The 15771-nt window shown below is 43.2% G+C and overlaps 1 protein-coding gene and 1 long non-coding RNA gene across 3 annotated transcripts; both read left to right on the plus strand.

The window, feature by feature from the left end:
- Positions 1–101: 101 nt before the first annotated feature.
- Positions 102–12043, plus strand: dyrk2 (dual-specificity tyrosine-(Y)-phosphorylation regulated kinase 2). Of its 2 annotated transcripts, none has more exons than XM_034577745.1 (7): positions 102–251; positions 6433–6536; positions 7669–8005; positions 8269–8432; positions 8606–8995; positions 9092–9182; positions 9266–12043. In XM_034577745.1, the coding sequence occupies exons 1-7, from the start codon at positions 212–214 to the stop codon at positions 9916–9918; spliced, it is 1779 nt and encodes a 592-aa protein (XP_034433636.1). In that variant the 5' UTR covers positions 102–211; the 3' UTR covers positions 9919–12043. The 2 variants fall into 2 exon arrangements, with proteins under 2 accessions (XP_034433636.1, XP_034433637.1); XM_034577746.1 differs by having other exon boundaries at positions 239–373.
- A 423-nt stretch (positions 12044–12466) lies between these two features.
- On the plus strand, positions 12467–15335 carry LOC117757067. The gene is made up of 2 exons (XR_004613027.1): positions 12467–12805; positions 12859–15335. It is a non-coding gene; the product is annotated as an uncharacterized LOC117757067 (long non-coding RNA).
- The last annotated feature ends 436 nt before the right edge of the window (positions 15336–15771 follow it).

Consider the following 15771-nt stretch of genomic DNA (forward strand, 5'->3'; position numbering starts at 1 on the left):
TATCACATGATAATAATAATTATTATTATTTTTATTATTAGTGAATGAGTGACACGATGAGAGGATTATAATTATTAATATTATTAATATTATTAATATAGTGAGTGAGTGACAGGAAGGGGGATTAGCAGGAGGAGGAAGAGGAGGAGCTGCAGCTGGAGGAAGAGGAGGTGTCCTGCCCGGTTGTGTCCAGAGGAGAGGAGCGGCCGCCATGTTAACCAAGAAGCCCGGAGCCTCGGTCCTCCCGACGGGTGAGCACAGACTGTAGCCGGCCGGAGGGCGCCTGAGCCCGGACACTGCGGCGGACACGCTCCGCCGATCGCGCTCGGATCGTCTCCGGGTGAATGTAGCGTCAGGGACCGGGATGGAAACAGTGAGGAGCCGTGATGGCTGACGGAGAGACAGGAAACTAGTGTGTCCCTCCTCATGAGATTAACTGTAACCTGACAAAGTGAGACAGGGGAGAAGCTGGGGGGGGGTGGGGACAGACAGGGAAACACAGGAAAAGGTTAAAAATAAGAGCTCAAGCGGCTGCGGACGTCTGCAGGTTTATTTATAGCTAACCAGCAGATTGAGACAGCTCAGGGTGTCCTGGCACTTCACGTCTCTTCAGAAACACTCCACTGCTCCGAGGATTCGAACATGTCTCCTCCCTGTGTGTTGTTGTCATGTGAAGTGGGTCTGTGTGGGTCTGTGTGTGTCTGTGTGTGTCCTCGGGCTCTGGAGGGGTTTTGGCCTCCAGCTCCACAGACACAACTGAAGCTTCATGTTCCATCTGTGAAATTAACAACAACCGGACGCGTTCATCACGATGTCTCCATTATAACACGCAGGCTAATGTGGTTCTAATGTTACATGTGTTATTACACGTGTTATTACATGTTTATACGTCCTGTAGCTTAGTGTCCGCCCTGTTACACGTGTTATTACATGTTTACACGTCATGTAGCTTAGTGTCCGCCCTATGTTACACGTGTTATTACATGTTTATACATCATGTAGCTTAGTGTCCGTCCTATGTTACACATGTTATTACATGTTTATACGTCATGTAGCTTAGTGTCCGTCCCATGTTACACGTGTTATTACATGTTTATACGTCATGTAGCTTAGTGTCCGTCCCATGTTACACGTGTTATTACATGTTTACACGTCATGTAGCTTAGTGTCCGTCCCATGTTACACGTGTTATTACATGTTTACACGTCATGTAGCTTAGTGTCCGTCCCATGTTACACGTGTTATTACATGTTTATACGTCCTGTAGCTTAGTGTCCGTCCCATGTTACACATGTTATTACATGTTTATACGTCATGTAGCTTAGTGTCCGTCCCATGTTACACGTGTTATTACATGTTTACACGTCATGTAGCTTAGTGTCCGTCCCATGTTACACGTGTTATTACATGTTTATACGTCATGTAGCTTAGTGTCCGTCCCATGTTACACGTGTTATTACATGTTTATACGTCATGTAGCTTAGTGTCCGTCCCATGTTACACGTGTTATTACATGTTTACACGTCATGTAGCTTAGTGTCCGTCCCATGTTACACGTGTTATTACATGTTTACACGTCATGTAGCTTAGTGTCCGTCCCATGTTACACGTGTTATTACATGTTTATACGTCATGTAGCTTAGTGTCCGTCCCATGTTACACGTGTTATTACATGTTTACACGTCATGTAGCTTAGTGTCCGTCCCATGTTACACGTGTTATTACATGTTTATACATCATGTAGCTTAGTGTCCGTCCCATGTTACACGTGTTATTACATGTTTATACGTCATGTAGCTTAGTGTCCGTCCCATGTTACACGTGTTATTACATGTTTATACATCATGTAGCTTAGTGTCCGTCCCATGTTACACATGTTATTACATGTTTATACGTCATGTAGCTTAGTGTCCGTCCCATGTTACACGTGTTATTACATGTTTATACGTCATGTAGCTTAGTGTCCGTCCCATGTTACACGTGTTATTACATGTTTATACGTCATGTAGCTTAGTGTCCGTCCCATGTTACACGTGTTATTACATGTTTACACGTCATGTAGCTTAGTGTCCGTCCCATGTTACACGTGTTATTACATGTTTATACGTCCTGTAGCTTAGTGTCCGTCCTATGTTACACATGTTATTACATGTTTATACGTCATGTAGCTTAGTGTCCGTCCCATGTTACACGTGTTATTACATGTTTACACGTCATGTAGCTTAGTGTCCGTCCTATGTTACACGTGTTATTACATGTTTATACGTCATGTAGCTTAGTGTCCGCCCTGTTACACGTGTTATTACATGTTTATACATCATGTAGCTTAGTGTCCGCCCTGTTACACGTGTTATTACATGTTTATACGTCCTGTAGCTTAGTGTCCGTCCTATGTTACACATGTTATTACATGTTTATACGTCATGTAGCTTAGTGTCCGTCCCATGTTACACGTGTTATTACATGTTTACACGTCATGTAGCTTAGTGTCCGTCCTATGTTACACGTGTTATTACATGTTTATACGTCATGTAGCTTAGTGTCCGTCCTATGTTACACATGTTATTACATGTTTATACGTCATGTAGCTTAGTGTCCGTCCCATGTTACACGTGTTATTACATGTTTATACGTCATGTAGCTTAGTGTCCGTCCTATGTTACACGTGTTATTACATGTTTATACGTCATGTAGCTTAGTGTCCGTCCCATGTTACACGTGTTATTACATGTTTATACGTCATGTAGCTTAGTGTCCGCCCTGTTACACGTGTTATTACATGTTTATACGTCATGTAGCGTAATGTCCGTCCCATGTTACACGTGTTATTACATGTTTATACGTCATGTAGCTTAGTGTCCGTCCCATGTTACACGTGTTATTACATGTTTATACGTCCTGTAGCTTAGTGTCCGCCCTGTTACACGTGTTATTACATGTTTATACGTCATGTAGCTTAGTGTCCGCCCTGTTACACGTGTTATTACATGTTTATACATCATGTAGCTTAGTGTCCGCCCTGTTACACGTGTTATTACATGTTTATACGTCCTGTAGCTTAGTGTCCGTCCAATGCGACACTAATAAATTGTATGTTGGCATTCCTGTGGTTCGGTCATGAGAGCTCTGCTGCTAGGCAACAGCAACATGGAGGCTAATTGTCAGTAATTGTGTAATCGTGAGTTCCAGTTGCATTCCTCTGAGAACCAGTTTGCTGGTGTTGACATCTGTGTCGTTGTTTTAAAGGAACGAGATCAGTGGTGTCAGGGTCAAGAATCTTTGTTTTGTTGTGACACTGTGAAACGCTCTGGCTTCACTTTTGTGGAGCAGTCATGTTGTCCGTCTTTATTTACAGTTGATAATATTAATATTACTGTCAGTGTTTAGAAGCCACAGAGGCTAATAGTTTAGCAAGCTAGCAGAGGAGAAAGATGACCAATATAGATTTATAATATGATATTTAAGCTTCTGTTACCGTTGCCATTTTTAAGAGCGTTAGCACATATGGTAGAAATCGTGAATTCTGAGGTATGAGATTGTGATTGCGAGTTGTATATTTTATAAAATCGTCTGAAAACGATTTGCTAATGTAGCATTTTACGTATCGATTCACCAACTTTTCAAACACCGCAAAACATCAAAACTTGTTTATTATATTTTTACGGTTTTACAAAATACTTGGCTCGTCTGCTCAGGGTTTTTTTCTCCTATTTATGTGAAAATGTAATGGATAACACCAATATGTCCACCAGGGGTCACTGGCAAGTTGGTATGAACACTTTATAACTGTGTAATTTTATCATTACAGAAACATTATTGATTTAATAACCAGTTCATTCGTGGCTTGAAGTAGTCGTGTGTGTTTTCTCCTGCAGGCTCTGTGGCACCAGCTCGAGCTGCTTCAGGCTGCGTTTCCACTTAGGTTCCATCTTGTGTCCTAGTTTCAGTCGATACTGTAAAACATCTAACAATCACTTTCATTATTGATGAATCTGCTGATCGTCCTCGTCCAGATTAATCAATCAATACTTTGTCTTAGGGATGTTTTTCACAACGGTCCAAACTCCTTAGAGTCAGTTTACTGTCATTTGATGTTTGACACGTTTGCTCAGAAAATAACTGGAATATATCCAAATATTTGCAGATTAAATCTCTGTTGATCTACTAATCAATCATGTGACTAATTCAGCTCCAGCAGATTTACATTATTTCTCTAAATTAATATCAACACCACAGATAACATCTAAGAACAGATGTGTGGATTTCTAACTACTTCCTAATTATTTTTCTTCACATATTTTAGCTACATTCTTAAAATATCATTAGTATTAAATGTAACTGTGCAGCTTGGGATCAATTAAGTGCCAGTGATTGATCTACAGTGGCCAGATTGATATGATCAAATGAGGCGTTCTGTCTTTTTACTTCCTCCTCATCCAGGTCACTTTCTGAGCGTCTTGCTGCGACGCACATGCGCTCACATTGCTGCATTTTCCCACTCGTCCTGTCGAGCAGCATGCCGCGGCTGCTCGCCGGCGCTCTGGCATTTCCAGCACGGTGTCGATTTCACATTCAGAACGGCGTTAGCGTGCATCTGTCAGGCTCGCAGCGAGGAATACTCGACATGCTCTCCGGCGTACTGTCGATCCCTGTTACATTATCAGAGTATACTGTAGAGGACGGGGCCCCGTGGAGCCGGTGAGGGGCCTCGCGAACACTGGAAAACATTCAGAATTAGAGCCTGACGTTTCTGGCATTTTAACATTAAAGCAGTTGGTCAATAATCAAATGTTTCTTTATGGTTGGTTCAAGTTTGTTAACTTTGTGCCTGCAGTTTGTTGCAGGAATTTGTCCTTGACAGCGCAGTGCTAGCGTGACGGAGCGTGTTCCAGGTCCTGTCGTTTGCATGTTCTTTGCCGTGTCGTCGTTTTACAGCACGCTGGCATCTGAGTCGTCCTTATTAGCAGGATTACAGCGAGTGTTCAGATTAAAGGCAGAAAGCAGCAGCACACACCATCTGTCTGCTTCGAGCTGCGCGGCTGTGACTTCCAGAGCCGGACGGCGGCCTGTGAGGGTCACATCACGTCCTGAGCGAGGTTAAACATTATTTTCATTGATTGATGGCGTTGGAGGCAGAAGTCACACAGTCAACTAAAGAGAGAGAGAGGTAGAGAGAGGTAGAGAGAGGTAGGCAGTGTATTTGGGATTATCAGGCTATATTAAAACCTTCATCCTCTTTAGACTGAATCCACCTGCGGGACCCAAACAGACTCCAGACTCCTGAAGGGACCCGGTCCTCATGTGATCGTGATGAACCACGATCCTGGACACAATGTCAGGTTTTAAAACTCCTGACGTCTCAGGCAGCTTTAGATTTCAGGTGATTTAGGCTTCATTCACACTTACGTTTTATTTAAAAATCACATCACTGTTGGGCCGAGCCCAAGAGAAAACTAATCGAAGTGTGGATGGAGCCTCAGAGCTGCAAAGTTTAATCAACTGCTGTTTTTCTTATTGGTTAATTGTTTGATTCATGGGTTTGGTCAGTCGTGTTTCATATCGACAAACACAGATATGAGAAAGACTTGGGTCGGCTTATTTTTACTGACTCTAATCTGTTGGTCGAACAAAACTTATCTTTTTGAAGAAACCATTAAAGAGAACGACAATTAGAACAAAAGGATGACAGGTTATGAGAGTTGATGATCACTGGAGCACAGAACCTGTCCATGTGCACATCTGTACCAGAAAATAAACTGATGTGTATGTGAGAGGGGCGTGGTGGCTTTTGTTTCCAGGCTCAGGCAGTTTAATGTTGGTTTTGTGACAGTTTGTCATAATTACTTTTATGCTTGAGTCACATTAGAATGTTTTCTGCTATTGAGTTAAAGGGCGGTTGTTTGTTTGTCCGCTCCTCTTTTGCCTCATTGTGCGTTTACAGCAAAAGCTCAGGAGACGTTTCTGTCTCAGATTTCAGTCTTGAGTAAATGTGTGTTAGTGTCTGATATTTAAAGTTTCAGTCTGAGACATTTTTGTTTGTCTGATAAAGCTGTTTCAGACATTAACTCCAGGAAATGTACAGAAAATGTTGTCTGGACATTTTGTGTAGTGTTTAGCCTGTAGAGCAGCAAGAGGCAGGACATGATGTATAAATTCTATAAAGTCTTCGTCTTCTACGTGTACGGCTCCTCTTCTTCATCAACACGTCCACTCGCTCACTGGGAAGCTTCCACACATTGTCCTGCTGTTTCCTCACATGGACTCACTCTGACATGTTACACACATTTTACTAAGATCCAGAAAATGTCCAGAGACACTGACTCAGACATTTGTTCTCTCAGACAGAACCTGCAGAACATGTGAGGAACATGTTCCGACTTTTAATTTATCTCTAAAATTTCTCAACTCTTTTTTCTCTTTGTCTCTTCTCAGGCAAAGTGGGCGAGCCGGTCTACTCTCCTGGTCACAGCGGCTCTCAGACAACGTCGCCCGTCGCCCTGCCGCCGCTTCGTAACAACAACCATCACCTCCTGACGGTACACACAGCTGCAGTTATCGTGTTAGCATGCTGTTAGCATGTGGAGCAGTCAGCTGTAGCCACACGGCTAATAATAGCCCTCTGCTCTGGAAGGCTTTAAACAGCTGATTGGTTTATAGGCTGGTGTGAAGGGGACATGGACACACACACACACACACACACACACACACACATACTAACACACTGGACTAATGGTATAAAGGGGCTCACACAGCATTTATCAATGATATCATTACTATTAGAATTAGAAAGGATTAGCATGTTACAGCAGAGGCCTTTATGACATAATATTAGTTCACATACATACAGTGTGTGTGTATATATGTGTGTGTGTATATGTGTGTGTTGTCAGGTATGGGTGGAGTCAACAGAACCAAACACTTTGTTCTCATATGTCACTGTAACTACTGACAACACACACACACACACACACACACACACACACACACACACACATGCATGCACGCCGACCTGCTGTCTGTGTGATTGTTGCTTTTCCATGTTGTTGTAGTTCCTTATTACAGGGGGCGATGTGGCTCAGTTAAAAAATCTGCTGTTTACCACACCACAATAATGTGTAATAGTGTGTGTGTGTGTGTGTGTGTGTGTGTGTGTGTGTGTGCGCGTTCGTGCGTGAAATTTGAACTGAAACCAAATGCACCGCTGTTATCTGAAAGGACCCAGGTGTGCTGGGCACCACGGCAACAAGGAGTGACTCACTGAGCGAGAGACACAAAGGGAGGAAGGGAGAGAGAGAGAGAGAGAGAGAGAGAGAGAGAGAGAGAGAGAGAGAGAGAGAGAGAGATCCATTTATGAGAACTAGATTATCAAACTAATCGAGTCAATTCAAAGGAACAAATGGCACATGTGTGGTTGTTGCGAACAGAGTTCCTATGTTGCGTTCAAGAACATCCCAACATCCGAGTTTTGACAATATTTTGAGACGAGGTATACATTTTACTGAACCTGTAAACCTTGCGTTAACGTTAACAAAAAGTTGGAAGGAAGATCAGAAAACTTTCAGATCAAGATCATATGTAATGAAATCAGAAGATGCAGCTCTACCTTTCATGTTGTGCAGTTATTTTTAGGCTTCGGCTGATCTGATGTTTCACCGTGTTTCCCCTCAGGGAGGCTCTAAAGCCGCCATGTCGGACGCTGTGCAGCTATCGTCGCAGTCGCAGGTCCACATCACCCAGCTGTACGAGGACAACAAGCGTCCGGTCCTGACCTCCCAGCCCAACGGCCTGGCTCCACTCAGCTCCACCCGGCCGGGCCTGCCGCTGCCTGACCGGCAGACGTCGTCCTCGGACCCCGGCCACCACGGCCGCCAGGGCAGTGCCACCTCCAACAAGTCGACAGACAGCAAGCCAAAGCCCAACCCCCTGTCCCCGGAGCAGGCCATGAAGCAGTTCATGTCTAAAATGTCCTCGTTCGAACACCACGAGGTCTTCAGCTTCCCTGAGGGTGAGCATCCGTCGTAAGATGCTTGACTTGGTTGGTTGATGCTGACAACAGCAAACCAATAAGAGCTGAAATAGAATTAATTCAATCAATATTCACTGAATTGATATCCGATTAAGAGACAAATTAGGATTTACTTTTGTTTTTTGCAGCTTTGGAACTAAAACACTAATAAGCACAAACCAAAGATTGTTCCTGATTGGCACCAATAAGAATAGTAAATAATTGATCATTAATTATTACTGTTATACTCCCTTTCTCTCCAGTGTATTTTGTCGGTCCGAATGCTAAGAAGAGGTCAGGGGTCATGGGCGGAGCCAACAACAGCGGCTTCGACGATGATCAGGGATCCTACATCCACATCCCACATGACCACATCACCTACCGCTACGAAGTCCTTAAGGTCATCGGCAAGGGCAGCTTTGGACAGGTATGATTTCTGCTCATACTTTAGCTATTACAACTACTGTCTAAAACTAGTGATTAGACGTCTGCTGAAGGGATGTGTCAGCTATTTGTTGAAGAACCCTTTCTACTTTGCGTTAGAGAAGGTATAATCGATTTAGGATAAATGAGAGCGTCCTGTTTCTGCTCCCCCTGAAGGTGGTGAAGGCGTTCGACCACAAGTCGCAGACCCACGTGGCTCTGAAGATGGTCCGCAACGAGAAGCGCTTCCACCGGCAGGCGGCAGAGGAGATCCGCATCCTGGAGCACCTGAGGAAGCAGGACAAGGACTCGAGCATGAACGTCATCCACATGCTGGAAAACTTCACCTTCCGAAACCACATTTGCATGACCTTCGAGCTGCTCAGCATGAACCTCTACGAGCTCATCAAGAAGAACAAGTTCCAGGGCTTCAGCCTCCCGCTGGTCAGGAAGTTCGCCCACTCCATCCTGCAGTGTCTGGACTCACTGCACAAGAACCGCATCATCCACTGCGACCTCAAACCTGAGAACATTTTACTCAAACAACAGGGACGCAGCGGCATCAAGGTGCGAAAGCAAAACACTTCTGTGTTTGCTGGGTTAGCTATTGAAGGCATGATATTTAATCAATAAAACATGATCTCTTTCTATCTGTATCTCTAGGTCATCGATTTTGGTTCCAGCTGTTATGAACATCAAAGAGTTTACACCTACATCCAGTCCAGGTTTTACCGAGCTCCAGAGGTCATTCTAGGTAAGAAGAGAGAAAATCTAAGGAAATGGAAATTATTAATTGGCAGATATTTTAAAATCTTGATGGTCTGCCCTCTCCTTCAGGCTCCAGGTATGGGATGCCTATCGACATGTGGTCCCTGGGCTGCATTCTGGCTGAGCTGCTGACCGGGTACCCGCTGTTACCGGGTGAGGATGAAGCCGACCAGCTTGCCTGCATCATCGAACTCCTGGGTATGCCCAGCCAGAAGCTCCTTGACGCCTCCAAACGAGCCAAGAACTTTGTCTCGTCCAAAGGGTATCCGCGGTACTGCACCGTCACCACGCTGCCCGATGGATCCACTGTGCTGAACGGAGGACGATCACGGCGGGGGAAGGTACGCAGCCCGCCGGGCGGCAAAGAGTGGAGCGTAGCGCTGAAAGGCTGCGATGACCCGCTGTTCCTGGACTTCCTCAAACAGTGTCTGGAGTGGGACCCGGCGCTCAGGATGACGCCCAGCCATGCTCTGCGCCACCCATGGCTGAGGAGGCGACTTCCCAAGCCACCAGCAGGAACCACCACCATGGCGGAGAAGACCTCATCATCTAAACGGGCCACCGCCACCTCCGACAGCGCCATCACCTCCATCTCCAAGCTCGCCACCACCTCCTCAACCACGACATCCTCCTCCTCCAAAACCAGGACTAACTTGGCAGCAATCACCGATGCCAATGGAAACATTCAGCCTAGGACGGTCCTGCCCAAACTGGTCAGCTGAGAGTGAATGCACCCCACTCGCTGTGGTGGAAAGTGAGAGCTGTGCTCCCCGAGCAGCCGTGAGTAACCAGCTGGACCTGAATAAAACTGGTTTGTCCAGTTTTAAGAGCATTTGTTTTTTTGAAACTGGTTTTCACAGCGTTGTTGGGGTGCATTCAGGACAAATGCAGTCATGGAGGCTTTGCACTGGGTTGTTAAAACGTGCAGAATGGCTTTGCTGGGACGTAAACTAAGCTGAGGGGAACTTGATTGATGAACTGGGGCGCATTGTCAGTCTTGACAATTTGTTGTTTTACGTTGTGAGCAGCAAGAAGTGTTTGAAATGATCGTGAGGCTGCTACGACAATCAAAACACACCACATCGCTCTGTAGCTGCGAACACACAAACACACTCAGACAAACATGGTGCTGATGGGGGGAACAAGGCTTTTTTGTTTTTAGTACATATTCTATTTAGCTCAGTTTACAGTTAATAAACGGATTAGACACCAAAAAACACTGTTATTGATTTTAGTCTTACAAGGTTATATCTGTTAGACAATAACAGCCTCATAGAAAACATCTATGTAGTTAACTGACAAAATAATGCAGATATATCCTTATAACACTAAAGCTACGGCAGTGATTCGCTGGCTAGTCTTTGTTTCATATCTCAAGAAATAATGTTGCATTTCAGTTTGGGGAACACGAGTAAAAGTAAATACCGAAGTAAAAAAAATATTCTAACGAACCCGACAGAACCATCATCTACCTGTTAGCTGGCTAACTTTCCTAGCTAGCTGTTTTACAGTGTTGCTAGCTTCGTGCCTCTCAGCTGGCTAACTACTAACTGACACTGGTCAGTTGGTAGACAGCTACTTGTTTGTGTTTAGCTGTTACATTGCTACCTATTTACACCTAACTGGCTAGCAGTCAGCCTAGCTTTAGCTGGCTCACTATTAGCCTTTTTTGGCAGACAGGTGGCTAGCCTTAGCCTCCTTTAGCCATAGCCTGTTAGCTCTCCACTGCCCAGCCTTACGAAGCACAGATCGAATGACTTAACATTTTTTACGCCTCAGATTTATATGATTTTTACGTGTTTTTAAGTTTTGTGAGGGTTAGCAGAGAGAGTGAAGAGGTGAAGAGCGAGAAAAAGAAAAGAAGAAGGTGTGTGATTATTGTTTATAAGACACAAAATGGCTGCTAAAGGAGGAGAAAGAGGAAAGTGGACTGAAGTTGGTTTTTATGGACAAGTTTTAACAAAGGGCTCTGATATGTGTTAGAAACCAAAGTCTTGTTTAAAGTCGTGAAGCGTTTATTCAATATCGTTTATATTTCGTCAGCCACTATTGAAAGACCAGATAAAAAAGCTGGATAGAAAAATTCCAACTCATGAATTTGAATGGTATTTTAAGGACTCCACAGTCTGTTAGTCACAGACGTCCTGAATTATTCCAGATATGAGGGCAACGCTAATCAAAGGAAAAAAGACCTTCAGCCACACGGGAATCACATGAGACCAAATGCTCTCCCTTAATGTCACAGCACAGAGCAGGATGTGTTCGCACGACTGTTCCGGTTTGAGGGTCGAGACCGGAGAGGATTGAATGTTTCTTCCTTCTGGCTGTTTGGAAAGCAAAGCAGCTCTAAGGATTTCACAGCTTTAAAACCTCCGTTAAAACGAGACCCTGTGTGATCGGAGAGGCCGTTTGTCTGAAATCATAAATATGTTTTACGAAGCGTGTTTTTGTAACTTGAGCTTGGCAGCAGCGAGACCCTCACTTTGGCCCTGTGCAGAGGAACGTGAGTCATATTTTTGGACTAAAGACTGTAACCGTTAGTCTGAAGCTGTCCGCTGTGTATATAGAGATTTATCTGGTTCAGCATGGACGTGTGAACAATGCAACAGGGAACCAAGACTTTTATTTCTACACTGATCAAGTGCTTCAATAAGAGTGAAGATTAAGACGAAAAAATTTAAACCAAGGAATTCATAGAAGTAGAATCCCGTTTTTCGACTTAATAACTAACATAATAACGTTAGCATGTGATTGTGCTGGACTATGTTCCAGTTTTAATTCAGGGTTTTAATTCAGAGTAATAAACTGTCTGAGAGTATTATGACTTTCAACCGTATTTAGTAAAAATAACAATTTAAGAGGGTCCAGTCACACCAGCAAAGTTTCTCTGAGATGCTCAAAAGCAGATAGTCCTGTTTTCTACGTCCACACTACTATGTTTTAGTTTTAAAACGTATCACTGTTGCTATGGTTACACCTGCCGTCCACAGTACTTTGGAAATTTCCAGCCTCTAAATCAGAGACTTTTATAAACACTACTGGTCTTGTTTTATTTTGAAAACTCCAGTGTTGTTTCAGTCTGGGAAATGTTTAAAAAACACGTTCTCTTCCTGATTGGTTCTCATCAGTCACATGACTCGACGACCAGCGGTGAATACAACGCGTTGCTAACACTTCCTGTCGGTAACAGTTCCACCTCGTCATCCCTGCTCTTACTTTTCACTGTCGCTGTTCTTCGTTCGTTGTATTTTCTGTAACGAAGCGACCAACCGCAGAGAAGACAATCTACTTCCTGTTTACACCACATGACCAGTGTACGTGTATGGTCATGTGACGTCTTGTGTGTTAGTGTAGAGTATTCCGAGAGGAAGTGGATCTAAAACGCTTGTGTGGATGGAGGTCATTTTTGTTTTAGACGTATTAGTATGGATGTAGACTACGCAGTCAAAATACTTGATTCCAGAGTGAATATTCGTAATAAGTGTGATTATAAGACGGAAAACTCCCAAAGGTTACGCTGAACACAAACTGGATAATTCTCCGTAAACTCTCAACTTCAGCAACATTCACTGCTGCAAACAACCAATCACGGGACTGGACCCAGATTCTGTCGAATAACAAACAAAAGATTCTTGTATGAAGTGTTTGAAGTTACAGAACAGAAATACAGCACAAGATAATAACAGAATCTGAGATGAAATCGTGAACTACATGATCCAAATCATAAAAATGACCAGTTCCTATAATGTGTAGACTGATCAAACTGGTCATTTATTGATCAGTATTAGTTAATGGATCAATCAGTGAGATTGGGGCGGAGAGGGGGGGGGGGGTTGAGCGATGCTTCTTATTTATTTACTCCACTTTAATTGATATTTATTACTCTAATCTACATATTTACTATGATGTGCAGTTCATACCGTATACTTGAATGTGTGTGTGCGTCAGATGTATGTAGCAGTGTGTGTCTGTGTGTGCGTGTGTGTGTGTGTGTGATGTCAATGTTAGGACAGGTTTTCTGAAAAGCTTGTTCCCTCACACAAACACACATTTATCGATATAAAAACACAAATGTATCTTAACGCACTCTGAGAAGTGGATCACGCCAGGACGAGGAGGATGAAGAAGAGGAGGAGGAGGAGGAGGAAGATCCGAGGGCTGGTCGTGTGACGACGTCAGCCTGACAAATGTGTTGTAATGTAGCACACGAGAAGAGGACGATGACAATGATGTGACGCACATAAGGAAGTTCTGACGCAAAACACAGACTACCTGCTCCGCCCACCTCAGGGGAAACTCTGCCCCCAGTGGACGGAGGAGGAGGACGCGTGGGCCGGTCCTCTTTGATGTTTGTTTTCTAAAGATTTGATTGATTGGTTTGTTGAGTATGTTTTTTAAGTTTTTTATGTTTTTTAGTGAGAAGGAGCGCTGAGAGTCGTAACTTTGTGCCTTCAGTATCTCATCGCCATGCTGCGCCCGCCTAGCACACACACACACACACACACACACACACACACACACAAAGTGGCGATGTCATAGCAACTATCACTAGTTCTGGTGCAACTTACGATTTTATCCTTATGGCTCAGGTTACCACAGAAATTTCCACCAACATAAATAACAGTGATTTCATATCAGGACTGAGGAGGTTCGTTCATTTCATGGACTGAAGGTTGATTCAAATACTCTGATGAAGAATCCTCGTGAACATCCATGAATAATTACTCCTGCATCTCTTAACTTTATGATTTTATGTTTTGTAGTGTACGTTAGAATTTCTCACAGAACCACATGCTTTGTTTAAATGTCAGTTTTCTTCTAACCAACAGTCTGAAGTTTTTTTAATTTAGAATCTTGAATTTGCTAATTTCAAAATTCCTGGATTTTATAATCTCAGAATAGTACGAGTCACAATTTTGACCCAAAATTTTGTGAGAATGAATTCTATCAAATCATTTGACACAAAGTCACAATTTAGATTTTATGAACTGATACATTTTTATGTGTGTATTTTTATTTTTCCCAAGTAGAAATCCACCTTTCAGCAGAAATGGGCTGAAGTTTTTGTGGGCGGAGCCAGTTCACAGGCCAACGCACTGACCACAAACTGTAGCTTTAAACTGCACTGACATCTACGTGTGTGTGTGTGTGTGTGTTGGGGTGAGTTGTGTAACATGGCTGCACAATGTACAGACACATATCAGCCAACTGTCGCCTCGGTAAAGACGGGCGACGCCTGCTGACGACAGGGCTAAGCTAACACTAGCCGATCGACCGCTAGCGTCCAGCCGCTAGCTGCTGCACTGACGTTTATTTTCTCTACAGTGAAGCTAACACTAGCCTACAGCTAACTGGCTGCTAGTAGCACATAGCACGTTTTTACCTGCTAGCTACAGTCACGTTGAGCTCCTCACAGTTGTGCTCATGCAAACTGTTAGCGTTAGCATTAATGTGGTTTTAAAGCGTTCTTTTTTCATGTTGGTACCTCAGATTACTCAGTTATCATTATTAATATTATCATTATTAGTGTTGTCATTGTTGTGACTAACACCCAGGGCATTTGGTTGAATCTACCAAAGTGCATTCCTTTACAAAGCTAGCTAAAGCTAGCTGCAGACAGACAGACAAACGAGTGGATAGAAGGTCCAACAGAAATTACGTGAATACGGAGGCCATCAGAGGAGAAGCAGCTTCCGCCTTTCTGAGGGAGGAACTCGCCATTGGACGTTACGTTTTTGTTTTTTACAAAAAAGATGAACTGACTGCGGTCGTCTGGTTTAACTGATGACCTCTTGGTAGCATGTGTGAAAGCTCGTTAGCCATTTAGCTTCTATTGGGAGATCTCTACAGCCAGAGGTTAGCCACTGTTAGCGTGAAGCTACACTAAATTTCTGTGATGTTTGACAGCTGCGTTTTATTGTGGATTTTATTTGTAAATAATGTTGAAAAATGTTTGAATAATACATTTTTGGGGTTGAATGCGCTGCTGTGCCACCGCGGCCAGTTTTACAATGTACTGTATCTACTGTACAGAACACAGACGTCGACACTTTTCTAGTGAGCCTTTGTTAAATTTTATTGTGGTGAAAAATTATTATTATTATTATTATTAATAAAACAGTTTTATTGTTCATTTTAATGTGTTGTTCTTTCAGTGAGTCACTAAGTAAGTTGGTCAAGGGGTTAGGGTTGGTCCAAATTAACATGTTCAGATTTTAGCGTTATATCTTTATATGTTGATCAAATACAAACATTTGCGATGTTTAGCTTGTCAGCTAACTTTCCATTTACTGGCCACTAACCATCAATTAACAAGATATCAATATTTTTTTTTAAAGCTAATTACGAGAATGATTTCTCATAAGTATAAGAGTTAGTGGCCTACAGTACAGAACAAGCATATTTTTATTTTAAATAATACAAATTTTGGGCCGACAGAAATATCTGAAATTCTATCAAATATCTGCACACGGACGCTCCGAGGATGCTGCTGTTACCATGACAACGTGGGGTGCCAAAGAATGCAGCGTTGTCAGGGAGAGGAATGTGACATCACAGCTCAAGGAGGAAGGAAA

The sequence above is a fragment of the Hippoglossus hippoglossus genome, chromosome 23, assembly GCF_009819705.1.
Source record: "Hippoglossus hippoglossus isolate fHipHip1 chromosome 23, fHipHip1.pri, whole genome shotgun sequence".
NCBI lineage: Eukaryota > Metazoa > Chordata > Actinopteri > Pleuronectiformes > Pleuronectidae > Hippoglossus > Hippoglossus hippoglossus.